General features: G+C 36.8%; 1 protein-coding gene across 1 annotated transcript; it reads left to right on the top strand.

Moving 5' to 3' along the window:
* Positions 1–4,780: 4,780 nt before the first annotated feature.
* LOC132256547 (sodium-dependent neutral amino acid transporter B(0)AT3) lies at positions 4,781–18,586 on the top strand. The gene is made up of 10 exons (XM_059753036.1): positions 4,781–5,082; positions 10,054–10,286; positions 10,357–10,578; positions 11,075–11,427; positions 11,503–11,650; positions 12,346–12,547; positions 13,151–13,310; positions 13,382–13,544; positions 13,739–13,939; positions 15,849–18,586. The coding sequence occupies exons 1-10, from the start codon at positions 4,809–4,811 to the stop codon at positions 16,020–16,022; spliced, it is 2,130 nt and encodes a 709-aa protein (XP_059609019.1). The 5' UTR covers positions 4,781–4,808; the 3' UTR covers positions 16,023–18,586.
* The last annotated feature ends 1,639 nt before the right edge of the window (positions 18,587–20,225 follow it).

Raw genomic sequence — 20,225 nt, forward strand, 5'->3', positions numbered from 1 at the left:
TTTATGTTTTTATCCAGAAATATCGCATATATTGCAACACTTTCACGTCTTAAGTACTTCAGCTGAGCTGTACACTGTTTCTAACTACATTGTCTCCCCCTTGGAGCTCTCCGAAGAGCCTTCGGGGCTGAATAAGTGGGTTGTGCATATGCAGATAGCGCTTAAGGGTTGGAATTCCGAAGGACGCGTGCTGTCGATGATCAGGGGGGAGATAAATTGAAGGCCATCAGGGGGGAAAATTAGATGTTGTGACCGTGGACGAGAGTGAAAGCTCAGGAAGTGCGATGGAAATTTTCATTTTAATCCATGTGAATTTTACAGGAGAATTTAAGTCTCTCTGAGGAATTTTCTCTCATGCGCGAGAGGAGAATTGTGTGCCTCTCTCTCGCTCTCTGTGTATTGGCCATGAGGTGGGAGAGGAAAGTGAGAGAGAGAGGGAGAGAATCATGTGTGAAAAACTCTGTCGTCATTCCTTGGCGCCAGCGCAGTTGAATTTCCGCGCCACGAAAGCTCAAACCGAGCGTTGCAACGACCAACAAATACATCCAAGAGCAGTGCGTCACTCGAATTGGCCCTCCTGGCACATGTGGGTATCGCGAGGGGTGTCCGGGGGTGGGCCAGAGAGAGTGAGAGGCCATTGAGAGCGAGAGAACATCGTGCCGTGCGAGAGCAGCGCATAAGGTTGATTCTATTAGACTTCTTCGAACAATTCTCAGTCCCCGACGAATATCTTCAACGACTGGATCGCAACATTAACGGCTTGTGCGCGAGTGTAACTCTAGAGAGAGTGAAGAAAAAGAACACTTAAGACTGCTTAAGAGGGTTTTGCGGAAAGAATTCGTCAACGGGTAAAAAAAGTAACAGAATTTTTCACTCAACTTAAAAATAAATCAAGTATAAATACGGGGAAAAAAGACACTCTCGTGAGCGATTGAACACACTTTCCCAATCAACTATGGATTTTCTTCCAACTGTTGGTGTCGGAAAATCACACAAGCAGAAGATTGTGCGAGAGAGAGAGAGAGAGTGAAAATTTTCACTTAAAAAAAGTCATAAAATGTAGAACAGTGTGTTGAAAAATTCTTACATCACACATTTTCCTCGTGCAGTGCAAATATTTGAATTTTTCTCATGCTTCCCAATGTTGAATGATGACCTAAAAGTGGTAAAATTTTGCCAAGAATCTTTTGCTCACGGGTCATTAGGGACTAAAGTTTTCCACCACAAAAAGATGAGAAGGTTTCGGGTGTTTTTCCACTGAAGAAACCACTTCTTGGACTGTGTGTGTGTGTGTATGTTTCCCAGCGTGAAAATTACGTGGAAATTTCTAGCAAAACGCCTCTTCCTTTCTCGTCCTTCTTCTCCTCCTCGGCAAATCTGCGCCTCGTGCTAATCAAAGAATGATTCAAGTGCTTCAACAATATTCATTAACAAACAACGCATCTCAAGTGAAGAATTTTCCAATCTCAAGACTGAGAAAAATTTCCATTTCAATTTATCTGTTCTTCAGCACTAAATAAACCCACAAAACATAGTGAAAAAAAAGTCTTTTCTCACACATTTTTCCAACGAAATAACATTGAAACTTACCTCATTTTTCAGACAGTCTCTAAATGGAAAATTTCCACTCACGCACACATTGACATTAGGAACAGTTTGTGGATGCCCAAAAACTACCACACACAGCCAGGGTGGATTTCTCTCACCCCTCACACAATCAGGGGTGTGGGTGAGAAAGAGACGCCGCGACGCAATGAATGCGAGTGCAAAAAGGATGCACAAATTCTTCCATATATATTTTACGTGTGCAAAATTTTACCCCTGCAAAAACTCGTTTTCGGTCACCGAAGAAGTTCGTTTTCCAGAAGAAAAAACACTTAACAATTTTTGGGGTATCTTAAAGGGCTCAATTAAATATCTAAATATTGATTTTTACTTTCAAGTAATAAAATTGAATGAATAAAGCAAGAATTTAGTATTTTTCACAGGATATTAATATAAATTTGATTATTGGAGCAATTCTCAGTCAAACAAGAAGTGTAAAAAATGTGTTATATTGGATTAAGTTGGATTTGAACACTTAAAATTAACATGTCTTTAAAGGTTAAATTGCTGCATGACTTTTAGGCATAAATCATGAAAAAGATTGAATAATCACAAAGTTATTGGTGTGAAATCGACAGTGACTTTTCCACGGTTGTCTAGCTGACATCTTCGAAGACAATGTAATTGGTTTATTGGTTATTTAAACTTTTATGACAATTTATAGTCAATCTTCTCTTCTAAAATCTGGCTGTAGAAATTGCCATAAAATTTGAAATTGTCTATAATGTCTGGGTGTAGAAGAATTGAGTGCCAACTGGTGATAAAGTTATGCAATGTTTGAACTAGAGAAACTGAGCCAATATAGAAAACAACCCCATCCATTTGGGCTCATTTGTGAAAAGGTGAATAGAATTTCTGTCCAACATCACGCTGTCGCTCGCGCACTATATCCCTCTCTCCATCGCTCTCTCGTTGTCAAGAGGACAAGAGAATGAGAGAGGGATGGAAGAATGTGCAAAAAATCAACCCCTATTCGTTTTATTTTTGCGCGGCAAAGACAAGAATAACGACAGACGAAAAATGCTCAACGACAAATGATGCGAATGTGCGCGAGGACAGGAATATTCGTTGAAAATCCACTCCAGAACTTCTCAAGGCGCAAAAACTCTCTCTCTCTCTCTCTCTCTCACTTGTCAAGTCCCCGCCTTGAGCTAAACTCTCCTCCTGAGATGAACAAGAGAGGAAATCATGGGTGTGTGTGTGTTCAGGAGAAGAAGCACCGAAAATCAGCGATACAACACAGTTAATATTGAGCTCGTCCTCTCGGGCATTATTGTTGAGGATGGAAAAGGCGAAGCGCGCGACGTGGCGCGGAAATTGTGGGGTCGAACAGTCAATTGACTGGCATTTCCTTGAGATGCTTTGCGGCCGCCCAAGGAGCCTTTCAGAGACTGCCAATTAATATTCGCGAGATGCTGTTTATTTTTGCCACCATCGATTGATAATTTTTAAGTGATCCAACAGATCCAAAGGGGAGATTAGTATGGTCGGAAGTAATGCAGAGATTTAAAAGAAGTGTTAAGAATTTGAAGTGCTTAAGTATTTAGAATATTTGTATTTGAAAAATTCAATTTTATTGCTTTCCTAGATTATGTGATTGATTTAAAACCGATTCAATTGAGCACATGATTCGCATCGGTCCAGATCACATTGGAAAAGAGGAAACGCGATTGAAATTTTCTACATACAATTTTTTTTGCTCTCTCTCTCTCTCGCTCTCTATAAAGTATACAGAATTTATGGCGCAGCTGAAGCTGTAAAAAAAAGAGATGATATAAAATTATAGAAGTGCAGCAAAAGCCCGTGCGAGTGCGACGGTGGGCGGAGGAGTGAGATAGCAAAATTGGCACGATGTCAAGTTCAATGCAATAGTCATGACGTGGATGTGTGTGATGTTTGTATGATTGCTATTCACCAAGGGAGAACAGCGAATTAGATCATTTTGTGAGTTGTGGCAAAAGGAATGGAATGCCACTGAAGTTATTCAGTTTATTTCTCTTCCAATATTCTCTTAACAACTCCTGGCATTAGACAATGTTATTTATATATCAATTTCCAAAGCATTTTCACCATCGCATCTGGAGGAATTTTGTGTCTTCCCAGGGGGAGATAGAACGGCTAAATACAACAATAACTAAGTAGAAGAATCACAGACACTTCCAGAACTTTGGGAGTGCTTAAAACATGCGTTTTCCTCATTTTCGTCTCCTTTTTCGTATCATAACCTAAAAATTTAAGAGTTTTTCACTCACAATTGATGCAATTTTTACTTTTATGAGCATGAAAACTTGCATAAAAACTGGTTTTTAAGAAATATTAGAAGTTTCAGGTGGATATTTTGATGTAATTTAATTTTAAATCACTCTTTAGGATGCACTTTAGAACATAACCTATAAATTACCTTGAGTTACCAAAAAGAATCCTTGAAAGAAACTTATTCGGAACGTTTTGAAGACAACACTATGCAAAGAACAATTCTTTTTCTCCCAGTATTGCGGTAATCTCTATTGAAAGTTATTTTATTGTTATTATTCATATTATATCTCCCCCTTGGTGTGTGCGTGTATGTGTTTATTGTGCCTTTGGAAATTTTCCATATTATTTCCACAATTTTTTCGTATGGGCGCAATTAAAATCGTTTAATCAAAATTATTAATTCTCTCTGTCTCACTCGCACTTGTTATTTCCGCATGATTAAACATAATTCAGTGTGAAATATGCGTTACCTGCGATAAGGGAATTTATCGCACAACCTCTACTCATTACAGTATCACCAGTGCTGTATTAATACATATGCGCGCGCCAACTCCAAATATCCATCGCGCCACTTTAGAAGGTCCACAAAATGCTCAAGAGCATTTACATTGTTGGGTGAATCTCACGAGAGTGCTTCGCAGCGTAATTTAGCAGCACAAAAATATATCACATACACGTGATTGTCACACTATTATACATTTCAAGGATATTTTTAGAGTGATACTAAAATTAAAAAACACACCCAAACACAACACATACGCCTGAAAATCATATTCTTCACTCAGTGCCATTTTTGTGTCCCTTTTGCAGATTCCAGAATTGATGGTAAATCGCAAGGACTGTGAATAAGAGCAGAAGACTCAGGAGGTAAAGGATTTTGTATTGTGTTGAGAAACTGTGAAGTGTAAAATACTTTGAAAGAGTGTTGAAAAAGTGCAAACAAGATAATGACAACTAAATTGCAAGGCGCCCTCAAGAATGGCCACGAGATGGCGCCGCTAAACACGAGGGCGCGCGGCGATGGCACACACGGCGTCACGATTGTCCTGTCGGCGCCGCCTCGGAGCTCAATCGGGTCGGCCGATGGCGGCGCGGCGGACGGCGATCCCGATCGGGCCGCGTGGTCGGGCAAGATGCAGTTCTTCCTCAGCATCATCGGCTATTCCGTCGGCCTGGGCAACATCTGGCGCTTTCCCTACCTTTGCCAGCAGAACGGAGGAGGTGAGTTTCAGTGAAGTGTCGCGGAAAATTTCCACACACTCATCACAGTGTGACAGTTTCCTATTAATAAATCACCGTGCACATTAAGCACAAGTGCGGCCGACATGGAAATCCTTCGGTTTCCCCTCTGAATATGCAGAGAAATACAGGATTTTAGTGGTGAATGATGAAAAAAAAATTCATTCATTTTAACGATTAAAGGATTCTCAATTGAAAAAATCAATCTTGAAGTCGGTTTGCAATTTTGAATCTTGAAATTTTAACACTGTTTGTACACTAATTATCAAATTATAATTAATCTCGTAGGTTTCCAACTGATCTTTCTGCAAAAATCCACTTAAAATTCGCTTTATTGCGTGTCTTTTCCAACCATAACCTCAAAATATTATTAAGAGATCTTCAAAAGTCTCAGTTTGGAAACTTTCTTTTTGTGGAAGCTGACGGAAACGTCCTTTTTAGCTCAAATGCCTTTTCTTCTCCACAACAATCTACCTTTTCGTTGACATTTCTATGTCCCGATAAGAAGATGTGCAGGGCTTCCAAAACTTTCAGTTTTTTCCTGCTGTGGAAGCTTTCTAGACAACAGAATCGTCTCTTATTATTTGCCAATGAACTTAAAATTACTGATTCAGACTTTAAATTATACAAAAAGTTTTCTAAATAAGCATTTTCCAATACCAAATGCATATTTTTGAGGTTATGTTCGATTTTAGCACAATTTCCAGTGTTTTTTTTGGCATCGAATGTTCAAAATAGCGAACTTTAATGCATACAAAACTTTTTTTATTCTAAAGACTAGCAATTGATGTGCTAGAATGCGAATTATTCACTCAATCTATCCTTGATTCATTACATAACCTAGAAAAATATTATTATGACTGTTTCTACGTAAAAATCAAAGGAACCCCAAAAAAACGGAACAATTTCACAGTAAAAGATTCACTCGAGAAAGAAATATTATAAGATTTTAAACACTTGCACTTCAGCTGAATTGTACACCACTTCTGGTCATACTATCTTTCCCTTGCTGAAAACTAATTCAACTATTTCATATCGATATTCAGTATGTGTGAAGAAGAATAGCAAAAAAATGTTCAACACTCTGTGTTTATCGAATTTCAATAGTTTATGATTCTTCCGTTTTGCCTCAAATTGTTTATTTTCTTAATTGCCAGAAGAATCTTTCTCTTATTTCGTATTCTCCGCCCAATGTGATCTGCATATTGAGAGTACATCCGGCACCCTTTAAAGTGTTGCGATGTTTCACATCAGATTCGTTAGCGTTTGCCTAATGACTATATTTTTAAAATAGACCTTCATCATCTTTATCTCAATGAGATATTTACTCGATCTCACATTGTGGGTTAATTTGCAGTGCAAGGTTTGCTTTCGTCAAAATTTATATCACGCTTGAAAAACACATGTTAATTGAATGTTTACCGTTTTAATATCACCTTCTTGTGTGTGTCTTCCTCTCAAGTGTTTGTCTTGGCGGTGCTTTTTCTTGGGATGAAAATACATGTTATTGTTTCTGCCAAAGCCCTACAATCGCAATTTATCCATCTATGGCAAATATTATGTTTGTGTTCATATTCTGGAAGAGACCTTCATCATAATTCTCTCTCTCTCTCACTCGAATCCTGTGAATTTTCACTAAGAAAATGCTTCTATTTCTGTCTTTGTGTGTTTATTTTCCATCAAATCGCGCAGGAATTGTGAATTAAGACTCAATTCGTGAAGGTATATAAAAACACACCTCCAAATAACCTAGTCACAACATTGCCTTGAAAAGAAAATTGCGGTGCAATTTGGGAAAATGAAAGCTAAAATGTATTTCTCTCCCCCCCCCCCCCTCGAATGACTTAAAGTTGAATCGAAGACCACAATCAGGAGTGAACTTTAATGCATAAAGCGCCACGGAATTCCATGTGATGGAATTGGCTCAAATGGTCTGCGAGACGTTCTTGAGTAATAAATGGCTTTTCATCCAATAATGAACTTCTCGCGTGTTCGAAGGTGACTGAGTAAGAAGACGAGAATCAGTGTATCGACGCAATATATTGAGGGACAGGCGAGAAGGAGAAAATCTCCGTTGAAGAAAAAAATGTACTAAATTTATCAACACGCGTCTCGTGATGATCATAAAAAGTCTCTCTCTCTCTTCGGCTCTTTTTCAACAACACTCTTTCTATATATATATATATATTGCACAGACTTCAATTGGGAGGGAAAAGCCATTGAATCACAAGAGAGGAAAATTCTCGAAGACGATCGATTCTGGCAATTATGCAAATATGTATAATTTGACCTACATTCTATTGTCGAATGAGAAGAAGAAAAGAAATATATGAATTCCACAAAAAGACAGAAAACTAGTCTAGGGGAAGTGGGGCAGTGTTGTTCTGAAAATTGAGCGAAGATAATACAGTCAGAAATGGTGAACAACTCAGCGGAAGTGTTTAAAAATTTACAATTTTCTTTTACTGCATGTTTTTTTTACTACAAAAAAAACTTTTTCTGGGTTATGTAACGAGTTACTGACGGATTTTTAGAATATTTCGCATTCTAGCACATCAAATCTTATGCTAAAGTCGCCAAGATTGCGATAATTACTCGTCTATTAAGCTTTAGAAAAGCCCCACTTTCCCCTACATCGAGGACGAGAGTGAAAAGGGCACGAAAAGTGTGCCTATTCGATGTGAAACAGATCAAAAGCTGTGGAGAATGAAAGTCAAATCCATCACAACACAAATGAAAATCAATAATCACGCAGAAATGCAACATTTTTGCCGAGCAAGTCTGAAAGATTCTCTGTTGCGTGCAAGCAGAACATATTGTGGTCATTATTCACCTGAAAGCCTTCTTCATTCTGATTTGCAACAACACACAGTCAATTAATCCGCACACTATTTGTGCACATATTCGCGGAAAATTCCTCCCCTTCACAATCACATAAACTGATAAAAAATTCTTGCAAAGAAAAACCACAAAATTCGATATCTCTGCACATAAATCGCGAAATATTTACCCATATGGATAAAATCAATATGATTTCATGTGCCAGAGAACTTCATGGCAAATAGAAAAATGCTTTATCACTCTTTTGTACACTTGTCGCCAAACTTTTTCCCACTCCCCGAAAAAAACACAACAATCCACGGGACTTCGTAGCACTTCGTGAATGGTGTTAAATCGATAATGAATTAAAGCACATGTCATTGTTGCCGTTGAACAATGCTTTTTGCCGCGACTGAAGCTGCAAAAAATAATGAAATCATTTTCTATTAATTCAATGCAACAATATGTTCGCAATGCTTTCTTGTTAGACGAGTTCAGCAAATCACTTGATTTGAGTTCACAGCACTGATGTTTTAGTGGTATTTTGATATGGCAATCATCCAAATGGCGCTTCACTGATGTTGAATGCACAATTTGAGCCAAAGCTTCGTACAATTTAGTCAAAATCCTTAATGAAAATGTCTCGAGAATTGAAAGAAATATCGAATTTTTAGCAGCAAATGGAAAATTGATCCAAAATTTCACCAGGAATGCAGCAGTTTCTTTTAATAGTTTGTCAAAACATCCATTTGAAAACTTTATTCACCAACTATGGTGTTGATCATGTTCTAATCCTGGCGCCTTTCCGTTGATACGCCTCAAAGTACAAGATAAGACGAAGGTGAATTTTACTAAGTTTCCGACTGGACTCCATTATGAGTAATTATTGTATCTTGTAAATTGATCTCTGATAGCCAATAAGTATTTCAAAACATCTAATCAATAATTACACATTGATTATGAGTAATCAATCAAGTGTTCTTGTCGAAATGTGCTGAAGAAATTGATGTCAAATGTCATGATTTGATCTTTGACGCTTCAGCTTTTTCAAGAACATCAAACTCTAACGGAAGGAAAACTCTTGATTTACACCTGAATATTTATCGAATTTTCATCTCTACTCATAAAATCAACTTTTTCATGTACATGAAAACTCATACAAGCTCACATTGAATGAAAAGTTTCCTTCATGCGTGAAGCATGACCGCCAAATCTTCTCGAGAATTGATTTTTTTTTCTTCTTCCTCTTCGTCGAAAAGAGACCTTTTCCGAGAAGAATTTGTGGAAAATTCCAATCCCACAACTTCACCTTCTGCATTATATGCCTTTTTATCACAAGCGTGGAACACTTTCGTTTTGTTGAATGGAAAATTACGCGGTGGGCAAAGCTGGATGTCGTGAATGTGGCTCTAAATTTAATGGCACACGACACTTTATGCATCATATGGGATCCTATTTATAGGCATTTTTCATGAACGGAATATTTCCACCCCGCATTTTCTCCACTACGCTCTGCGTCTCTTATCGCACGATGAAATCATGTGTGGAGACCGTGAAAGGCGTGCGCGCGTGATTTGTGATAACCAAGGGGAGGATAATGTGCCCTAAATCTGTACAACACTTCTGTGTAGAATCTTTAACATTTCAGACATTCTTGAACGCCTTTAAGGGCATTTATATCGCTTTTTAGACTCCTTCGTCAGCTTCTATTATTGTTTTTTTTCTGATTTATCACAATTTAATCCAGGTTTTTCCGTCTCAAGAAGGTTCAGACTCTTCAAATTCTTAAATTTGAATTAAGCTTTTTCTTAACAAATATAAAGTTATTTTGAACACAAAAACTCACTTTTGCTAAGAAAAAGAAACTCATTCGTGGATTAAACACAATTTTCATGATTTTCAGGGGTTTTTGAACATCAGAATTGGTTTTAAATCAATAACATAACCTAGAAAATTGCTTAAATTAATTGATTTTTGACAACAAATTGAAAAAAATGCAAGATTTTATCCAGAAATATAGCAACTATTGAAACACTTTCACTTCTTAAGTACTTCAGCTGAGCCGTACACCACTTCCGACTGTAATATCTGCACCTTGGTGATAACTAAACTGCTCTGTGTGTGTGCTTTCAGGCGCGTTCCTCATTCCATTCGCCATCATGCTGATCCTGGAGGGGATTCCCCTCTTCCTCATCGAGTTGGGCATCGGCCAGAAGATGCGCCTGGGATCGCTGGGCGTGTGGAACACCATCCATCCGTGGCTGGGCGGCATTGGCATCGCCTCGTGTCTGGTCACGCTGTTCGTGTCGCTGTACTACAACGTCATCATCACGTGGTGTTTCTACTATCTCTTCAATAGTTTTAGGGTAAGAAATGAGGATGTGCAGTTGTAGTGGTCAGGATTCCTCACTTTCTGCTAAGTCTCTCTTTCACCAGTATCCACTGCCTTGGTCCAGCTGTCCTCAGATAAACGGGACGGACGTGGACGAGTGCGCCCGATCGTCTGAGACAGCTTACTTCTGGTATCGCACCACGCTGGACGCTTCGCCGTCCATTGAGGACTCCGGCGGCCTAAAGTGGTGGATTGTCCTGTGTCTGCTGCTCGCGTGGGTTATCGTGTTCTTCATCGTCATGAAAGGCATTCAGAGTTCCGGCAAGGTAAGAAGACAATTTGCCCAGCGTGGCGTCATTAAGCAAATTGCCCTCGTTTTTTTTTTTCTTTTCACTGAGACACAAATATCGCTCAATCTCACGAAGAGCTCATGAAGAATTGATTTTCAAGGAATCTCTGCAGTGCAATCACCTCCTTGTGAGGGCAATTTTCCAATATCAACTGAGCGCAACAGTTCTTTTCAAGTTCTTTCAAAGGCGCCATTTTCAGTGTTGATTGATTTGAGTGTTGTTATCACGAAGTATAACATTGAAACGGCATCAACGCTGAAATCTTAGCATTTTCTGTTCACTGAGTTTGTCACTTTCCATTTCGATACTTCGGCTCAGAATTTATCTTTCGACGACTGATCAAATCTCAGCACTTTTCAGCTAAAATACCTGCTTTTTTAGCTTTTGCGGTTCACTGGGATTTTTTAAAGTCAATTTCAAATGGAAAAATAAGTCATCTCTCTCTAAAAGCCCTCTTTTCTCTCCCCCTCAGGTGGTCTACTTCACTTCGCTCTTCCCCTACCTCGTGCTGACCATCTTCTTCATTCGCGGCATAACGTTGCCGGGCGCGAGTGCGGGTCTGATGCACATGTACACGCCGAAGGTGGAGAAGCTCACGGAGCCGACAGTGTGGCTGGACGCGGCGACGCAGGTGTTCTACTCCTTCGGCCTGGCCTTCGGCTCCCTCATCGCCTTCGGCAGCTACAACACGCCCAAGAACAACTGCGTGCGCGACGTGATCCTCGTGTCCGTGTGCAACGCCATCACGGCCATCTACGCCAGCGTGGTGATCTTCTCCATTCTCGGCTTCAAAGCCACTGCCAATGTTGAGCGATGCATTGAAGTGTGAGTTGAGCTTTGAGACATTTTGCTGCAACTTTGCACTAATTGCCAAAATCTCCTTTGAAAAAAAAAAAACAGCAACATGAAGATCCTGCATGAGCACAAATTGCTGCCGGACAAGCATGTCGAGCGGAGTATCTATGATAAGGCGATGGAGAGCGTCACGGCGAACATGACGAAGGAATGGGAACTGGAAGAATGTAGTTTAGCGACACAATTGGACAACGTAAGTCGCGCGCATTCTGAACACGTGAAGTGTGATGAGATTGCGCTTCACTTTATCAGGGAATTTTCTCCACTTTGACATTCCATAAAGAGAGAAAGAACAGAAAGTTGTAAATTAATTCTGTCAGTACATGCAAATTGCGTACTTATCAACTATATCTTGACTAATAATCCCAAAGTAAACTTACACGTGGTTGAATTATTTAAACATTACGGAATTTCACAATGTGAATTTCCTTGAGAAATTCAACGTAATATTGAGGATGAAATACAAGTTTAAATTTATCAAGGGGGAGATAATATGCCCTAAATCTGTACAACACTTCCACAGAAAATGCCTCAATTTGTTGATTTCCAACTCCGAACACTTCCTTAAAAGCTGTACACCACTTCTGACCGCAATATCTACCCCTTGAAATTTATAATTAGTCAATTTCATTCAAACAATACGAATTTAACGTCACTTTATATACGACCACGTGTATTTAGTGCTGCAAAGTTAAATTCATCAAATCGATAATTGGTAGAGAATATGTTGTTGCTGCAATATTAGGGCATGTGTGTGGTGTGCTAATGCCACTAACTTTTGCCAATTAGCACTGCGTTTCTACAAACTCATGCCATATTTTGTCCATGCAAATGATTCTCCTGCACAAACTTTTCTCTCACGCCAAATGTGCTTGCTTGCCATTTCAGGCCGCCGAGGGCACCGGTTTGGCCTTCATAGTCTTCACGCAGGCCATCGTGGAGTTGCCCGGCGCGCCCTTCTGGTCCGTGATCTTCTTCATGATGCTCCTGTCGCTGGGCCTCGGCTCGCAGATTGGCATGCTCGAGGGCATGTTCTGCACCATCTTCGACATTGACATCTTCAAGAGGATCCGCAAGCAATACGTCACAGGTTTGTTCGCCATTTTGATCAATAAAAAAATGCACTCTGATCAGTAAATCTGTTGGAAAAATACTAACTGATTTTTTTAAAGAATATTAATAGACTCAATCAAATATTGAATTTTATCGGCAAAATATTTGAGTATTTAATCATTATCTCTACATTTGGCCGCCAGAGAGCAGAAAAGTTGGCGCGGGGGACGCTATTTATATAGCGTTTTATACATAATTTTCTCTGTCTTTAAGTATAATCAAAAAATATTTTTAATTATTGGTTTTATAAATTCTATTTCACAGGAATTTTAGTATTTAATACTATTAACAAACTATTTAGAGGCGTTGAAACCCCCCAAATTAGTCCGTTGTTAATATTCTGATAGAGATTGGCTTGGAAAATACAATTTGAACTTCTACATGCCTTTAAACTGCTGCCATCTAACGGCAATTTGTGGAGAAAATTATCAGAAATAAAAAATGACAGAGAAAACAGCAAAAGTACTGACCAAATTGCATTTTACTGATAATTTTACTGACCTTTTCAACGACTTTTTGATCAATCTGAAATCTATACTGATCGTCTTGAATATGCAAATAATCCCTTCGATCTTTTCAGGGGTAGTTTGTACTCTGTGCTTCTTCATTGGCTTGATTTTCTCCACCGGAGCCGGTGAATACTGGCTGAAGCTCTTTGACTCATTTGCCGGCACAATTGGTCTCGTTGTGATTGCGCTGATGGAAATGATTGCAGTCATTTACATTTATGGCCATGAAAAGTGAGTTTCATGAGACTTTTCCGTGCATTCCTTAATGCAAATTCACATTGAAACTCTTCTTCCATGCGCAGATTCTCTGAGGACATTTATCAAATGACTGGCTATCGTCCCGGACTGTATTGGCAGGCGACTTGGCGATATATTGGGCCAACAATCATGGTCTGCATCCTATCGTCATCCATTCTCTTCATGATTATGGACAATCCAACGTACAAGGCATGGAGTGCCGAATTGGTAAGCGATGGTTTTGCAGAATAACAGACTGGAAAGTTCAATGAAAAGCAAGAAAAATCACTTAATTTTCTATAAAATGTTTTGAAAATGGTCTAAAAATCAGAGTTATAACTTTGTTAGTCAGATTTTGGTTAGATTTTGGTTAAATTTCAGTTAGTTTTTAGTTTGATTAACTAATATTGACGTGTTTTCAGGGTGCTGTTGTGTCTGCAAACTACCCCAATTGGGTCATGGGCATTGCATTGTCAATGATAATAGCTGGTGTTCTTCCCATGCCGATCGTTTTCCTCCTGCGTCGCTTCCAGATCCTCAAAGTCGATCTCGACATTCACCAAGGATCCATTCGGCGCAACGAGACAACGGCTTCAACGAAGGAAATGATCGATGATGACGATGTAAGTTGAAATTCTCCAACATTTTATCATTTTCCATCAATTGTATTTTCAGTTTCTTTATCTTCCAACAAAAACCTTATTTTTCTGTTATAATTTGTACAGAGAACCTTTCGGCAATCCTCATTCCTTTTAACCACTCTTGTGTTATTTTTGATTTCTCACACTCTAAAATATTTGTGCGTTTGGTTTCTTTTTTCACGATTAACTTTCGTTTAACTCTTCATAAAATCATTGCTCAAATTTGATATTCTAACCGTTTTTCCGTTCATCTATCTTTCTTGAAAAAAAAAAAAAACAAAAACAATAACCAAATACGAAAACAAACAAAAAAGATGATCAGTCCAGATTTACCACCACAAAATTCATTGAGCGCAACACGTTTCACTATTGGAGACTTTGATGTAAGTTTGAAATGCCAATGTTTATCCAAAGGATATTCCGAATTGATTAATTTGTCTCTCTATTCCTTCCTCAATTGTATTCTGCAGGCCATATAAGATTCACTCAACTAACCACACCATCCCCTCCGTTGAAAGACTCTTTTCTAAATCCACTATAGGCAAAAATGGGAGGAAGAAAAGTACATTTTTTGTAGAGATTTAATTGCCAGACTTGTCGAAAAGAACAAATTTTCCCGAAAAATTAATTCCATCAGTTGGATTTTTTTTTGTAATAACAAAATGGATTGAGTGATATTTGCTGAAAATATAGAAAACTACGGTAATCAATTATACATGACAATATAATGGTAAATGGTATTTTCATCAACATTAATTTATTAATCATGTTTCGTAGACTTTTTGGCATTTTGCGCTTCCACTTTTATTGGTAGAGTATTTTTTTTCGTGAAATAGTTTTGCATTTTTCTTCTCTGCATGATTAAAAAAAACTTCACATTGTGTCAGTAGTTTGGCTTCGTTTGCTAGTTAATTTTTGTGATTATGACAAAATCAGATATGGTAATGATTGTAATTGAGTGACATTGTTTCATTCTCATGCACATTCTATTATTATGTCATTAGTTGAGTCATCAACAAGAGCAGAAAATCACAATACATTCAATATTTCCTAGCTTAAAGATTTTCATATAGTCTTGCTTCACTGATCAAAGCAAGGAGGAGATAATACGGCTAAATGGTGTACACCACTCCTTGTCACCTCCGGAACGTGTGTGGAAGCTAACGGAAACAACATTTTTAGCTAAAACACATTTTCTTCTCCATAGCATAGAGCATGCTAACGGAAACAACATTTTAGAGATTATGATTAATGTTTAACATTGAATGCTTGTGATCTTCATCATATTTCATTATTATTGTGCCAGTAAATGCAGATTGAACCAGCTTAGACGCAAGATTAAATGATTTTGGAAGTTATTTTGTGGCAAAGTTTCTTCTTAAATTAATCACATAACCTTGAAAGATGCAAAGAACAATTTTTTTCTCTTCAATCATTGCAATGATTCCTTTTGTATTTTAATGCAAATGTAAAATATCTCCCCCTTTGGGTAAAAGCTTCAATCCACCAAGGATAATAATACATGCTTGAATTCAATTCTTAGTTTTCTTCTCTATCAAGTATTAATATTTTTCTGTATAGGATAAATTTTAGAATTGCTTTCTCATAAAGTGGTTAAATTTCTCAAGACAAAGGAGTTTCTTTCGCAACTTTTCTACGCTATTTTTTCAGCTAATTTTCCTCTTATCTTTAGAATAGCAATATATATATTATATTAGAGTTTTTCTGGTCACTTCTTAAGACAAGTAGCTTGATTTGGCAGCGCATGGAATATTTCTTGCAGCATGAATCGATATTAAAAGTGCTCAAATCTCTTGACACGATGAAGAAATGACATAATTTCCAATGCCATATTTTACTAATTGCTGCACTTTCTCTCCTCTCCGTGCAGAATGACTACGATGATGATGATTACAGTGGACCAGCGATGGGTGGTCGTGTGAATGACACAGACACAGATGACGACGATGACGATGATCAGCCGCCAACGATGAAGCACATAATGCGGAATCACCTCAACGTCCCGAAGAACAACACCTTCAGAATGAAGATCGTCGACTACTGATGAGGATCAAGATGGCTTGGGAGGACTAAACGGGTGAATCGAATGCGATATTGTGCATGAGTGCATAAAATAGTGCCAGAGTTAAGGATAATTAGGAAGACAATTAGCGTTAAAGAGAGGAAAAATAGTGCGTAGCAATCCAAATTCTGATGGATTCACGACTTTCTTGTGTTTCACTTCTTTTTCTTTTAATCTTCAAAATAACAAAAACAAAAAATAACGAGCGCCATTCTTTATGTGTCCATCAAAAATATGATAGAAAGTGTAAATTCTATTAATTTTCTTACATGGCCAATAAGTAAAATATCATTTCCTGCTTCTAGTCAAAGTGAAAACATTTAGTGAGAATTTAATCTTAGAGAGAAAAAAAGAGCTAAAATATCAAGTTAAAATCTCGTATTTATAGCGAATGAGAGAAACACTAATTTAACTCACAAAATCTATTTATTGGACTAAATTAATATTTATGACGAATGGAAAAATTGTGAAACAATATTTAATACGTTGTGTGATGGCGATCTTGATCGAAAGACTTCAAAAGTCTGATTTAGGCATATAAGAGGACTTAAGAGAACGGACAAAACGTATTTTATGTATCAAAAAAAAGGATAAAGAAAAACGAGCAAGAAAAAAAACTTCAATCAATATATAATCCACAAATTGAGAGTTTTGAGTGAGTATTTTGCAAAAATTATACCAAAAGGAAAGAAACTGTTTCACGCTATTTTATTAAGAAGTCTCTGTCTATTAGTTTTCACAAATTTACCTAACATTTAACGTGAACTCGTAGTATTACTTTAATACAGGCTATATCATTTCTTGCAATGGTTAAAAATCCTATATAAAAGAGTATTTTAGTGTGATGCAAAATAGCACTTGATTAAGAATATATGACAAAAAGAAAACATCTAAAAAAAAGGAAGAAAAAAAAATACAAAGAGCCAAGATAATAACAAAAAAAAACTACGTGTATAGAAAATTATGAATTTAATCCAAAGAAATCATATTTGCTAAATCCAAAGTTGTAAACATTTATTTATTTTGAATTTATGCAGTAGTTGTTAAATGATAGTCGCGAGCGGGGAAATCTTGAGTTCTTGACTTCCAAATAAGTGAGGGTGTAACCCTGAGAGCGATTGAGGAGGAAATTTCAGCTAAAGTACGTGTGATATTATTGCTCAGAAATTATTATAAAGTTCATTCTTCAAAAAGAATTTCCCCAATCATTTAGAGAAGATTTGCGTCTATTCTTTGCATTTGCATTGTGAAGAGCACAATAAGATTGGCCCGAAAAACAGAAAGAGCAAAATCCAAGGGAAAAATATTCACTACAAATCAAGGCTTCTTTCTGTCCAATTGCTAAAATTGCTCTAACCGCCACAGGACATGATGTGAAAGAGATGCAAAACAGGTGAACAAATTGGAAATCTTAAAATAAACACAAAGAACTTATCAAGTTGCACAGGTGAAAATTAACATTTAGAGAGTTTTGGTATAGAGAAGAAGAAGAAAAAATACTTAACGTACCTCGGCTAAGTATTATTAGACTTAAAACAAAAAAGGAATAAACAACTTATACATATTAATAAAATCTACCACTTAAGAAGTTCTAACGTGCAGCGATTGATGGCAAAAGTAACTTTCTTGGATCGTGCGATAACATTTAGAGAAAGGAGATAAAAAAAATTACCACAGTTACTTTTAGTGAAGAAATAAAGACTCAGAGTCAATGAAATTTATGCAATTCTTACGTTGAGCTTGCGATTAGTCTCAAAGCGTAGTAAAAGAATTTGTAGAGAGGAAAGAGAAATCATAAACTAAAAAGAAAATATCGAAAGATGGAAATTCATAAACAATTCACATATTTTTTTTTTAATTTAATGCTTGAATCACAAGAAGTGTCGCCAAATGAAAGACGTAAAATCTTGTGAATCAACCCTTATCTTGCGATGAAAGCCAAATTATAGTATAAATTAATATTTATATCATTTATTTATTGGTAAAAATATAAAATCAGAAAAAAAGAAATATCATTTAATTGATTCAATTGAATCACCAGAAAAAATTCACACCATCAAAAGTAAACAAAGTCAATTGAAATACACAGAAAAATTAATTGTGTTTAATTTTAGATTTTACAGAACTACAAGAAAAATTAATTTAACTTTGTCTGTTTGTCATGTTAAGAGAAAAATAGAACAGTTTGTGTAGAGAAAAACATTTCAGACTTGTTGCATTTTTAGTGTAGTTTTAATTTTTCCAAATAGCACAAGAAGAGAGAGAGATTTTGGTTTATTGATGAAACAACAAAAAAAATAGAAATATTTAAGGAGAAGTGATGAAATTTGAAATTGAAAGAAAAAAATCACAACACATAATTATGTTTGACATTTCGAATGAATAATTAGATTTAAAAAAAAAATTAGAATGCATATTTAGTGAGGTAATAATATTAAAATGCTGTGAGAAAATTCATATGAATACCTTAACTAAGGAAATCAGTAAAAGAAGAAAAACGTGTAAAAAGAACATTTTGCAAAATTACTTAAGACAAAAAGGAAAAATACAAAGGAGGAAAAACAGCGAGAAATAATAAGTAAAAAAAGATGGAATAGAGAAGCTGCGATGATGCAATTGGATGTACTTCAATTGCTAAATCTATTTTTAGACAAAGTCACAGAGAGAAAAATCTAATGGAAATTTCGGTGGAGCTGATGGGGGAAAAAAGATGCCATTGTAGAGATTGTTGAAGATATTGTGTAAATAAATAAAAATATATTGACATGAAGTCAGAGCAAGACAACCACAAAATCCACATGCATTTTATTACTCTCCATTTGACGCTAATTGAACTTCATGGGAAATGCAGGAGGATTCTAAGAAGTTTAAGACCTCAAGTGACTCATTGTTTAACTGCATCATCAGCTGAATTACATTTGACTTCTTCGTCTTATCAGTGATTTTACAGAAGGTCAAGGCGTCGTTGCAACTTTACTTTCATAGTGCAATATTAAATAAGCTGTCAAAAATATGAATTTGTAAAAAGGCGTTGCAAGATTACAATTGATATTATTTACTAATGTGAGCCAATTTATATATTTTGTCGCGTGAAGACAAGAAGAACCGGAAAATTCACGTGAAAAGTGAAAACCCAAGAAAATACACATGATTTTATGTGAAATTGATTTTTTCTGGCCATTTGTGCACATTTAAATACACTAGATTGACGCCTTAGAGATAGAGTATAAATTCTTCTAAATTATTAATTAATCAATCGACTGATAATCAACAATATTATTTGAATCTTATCAACCATTTCTGACTTACTCACCATTTTTCAAGTGCCACAAAAGTACCAAAATTTTATTACACTAAGAAATTCCCACCGCTGATTCATCACAAAAATTCACCTTCATTCGCGAGTGATAAGACGGAGGGACTTTTCACAAAATTACTCATATATACTGCTGATGGGCCAGCAGAGGATTATCGCCGCGGATATCGGCGGGAAATTGAATATCTTTCGTGGACTATTTGCTCTTCGTGGGTGTGAAGCACACATTGAGCGGGAAAACCATAAAACATATTTATATCTTTACAATTTTTCACCCATCGAAGATTAGATATAGTGAGTGAGATTGGAAAGCCCTTCGTTGACACACAAACACAGGCAGAGTTCGACGATTGGATCAATTCCCACTCAAACTGAGGTGTGTTAAGCGTTTAAAGATTTGAACATCTAGCAATCCGAGTGAATGAGAAATGAAAAATGCCTGAAAATTCACGTGAAAATCAAAGAAATAGACAATAATGATGTCTTTAAGTAGATAAAGACATATTTATTGGATTTTTCTGGTCATTAGAATAGCAAACATTGTTTTAACTACTCTCTAACACATCTTTAACATAGCGCAATTTTAGTGGAAATTGATCCAAACATTCGCACATCGTTTAAGGGGCAAATAAATGCGTTGCTCACCAGTTGATTACAGTGCAAATACAATCAGTTTATCAGTAAATTTGCATGAATGTAATGATGCAATTGCGGAGAAACACAGTCTTGTATTGAAAGTCAAATATTTATATGTTATTCATGAATAATAATATCCATAAAATCATTAGCATCGATATCAAAGGCAGAGAAAGACACGTGAGAAGTTCTTTTACACTTTCACGCCAAGTCATTCACTCCAAATCTACGCG

This window comes from Phlebotomus argentipes, unplaced genomic scaffold (genome assembly GCF_947086385.1).
Source record: "Phlebotomus argentipes unplaced genomic scaffold, Phlebotomus argentipes genome assembly contig_5, whole genome shotgun sequence".
NCBI lineage: Eukaryota > Metazoa > Arthropoda > Insecta > Diptera > Psychodidae > Phlebotomus > Phlebotomus argentipes.

What these genes read in the sequence shown, in the direction of transcription:
- LOC132256547 (XM_059753036.1), top strand. Translation starts at nt 4,809, where the DNA reads ATGACAACTAAATTGCAAGGCGCCCTCAAGAATGGCCACGAGATGGCG. An exon ending in TTGCCAGCAGAACGGAGGAG is followed by an intron (nt 5,083 to 10,053) that starts GTGAGTTTCAGT and finishes GTGTGCTTTCAG; the next exon opens with GCGCGTTCCTCATTCCATTC. An exon ending in AGGCATGGAGTGCCGAATTG is followed by an intron (nt 13,545 to 13,738) that starts GTAAGCGATGGT and finishes ACGTGTTTTCAG; the next exon opens with GGTGCTGTTGTGTCTGCAAA.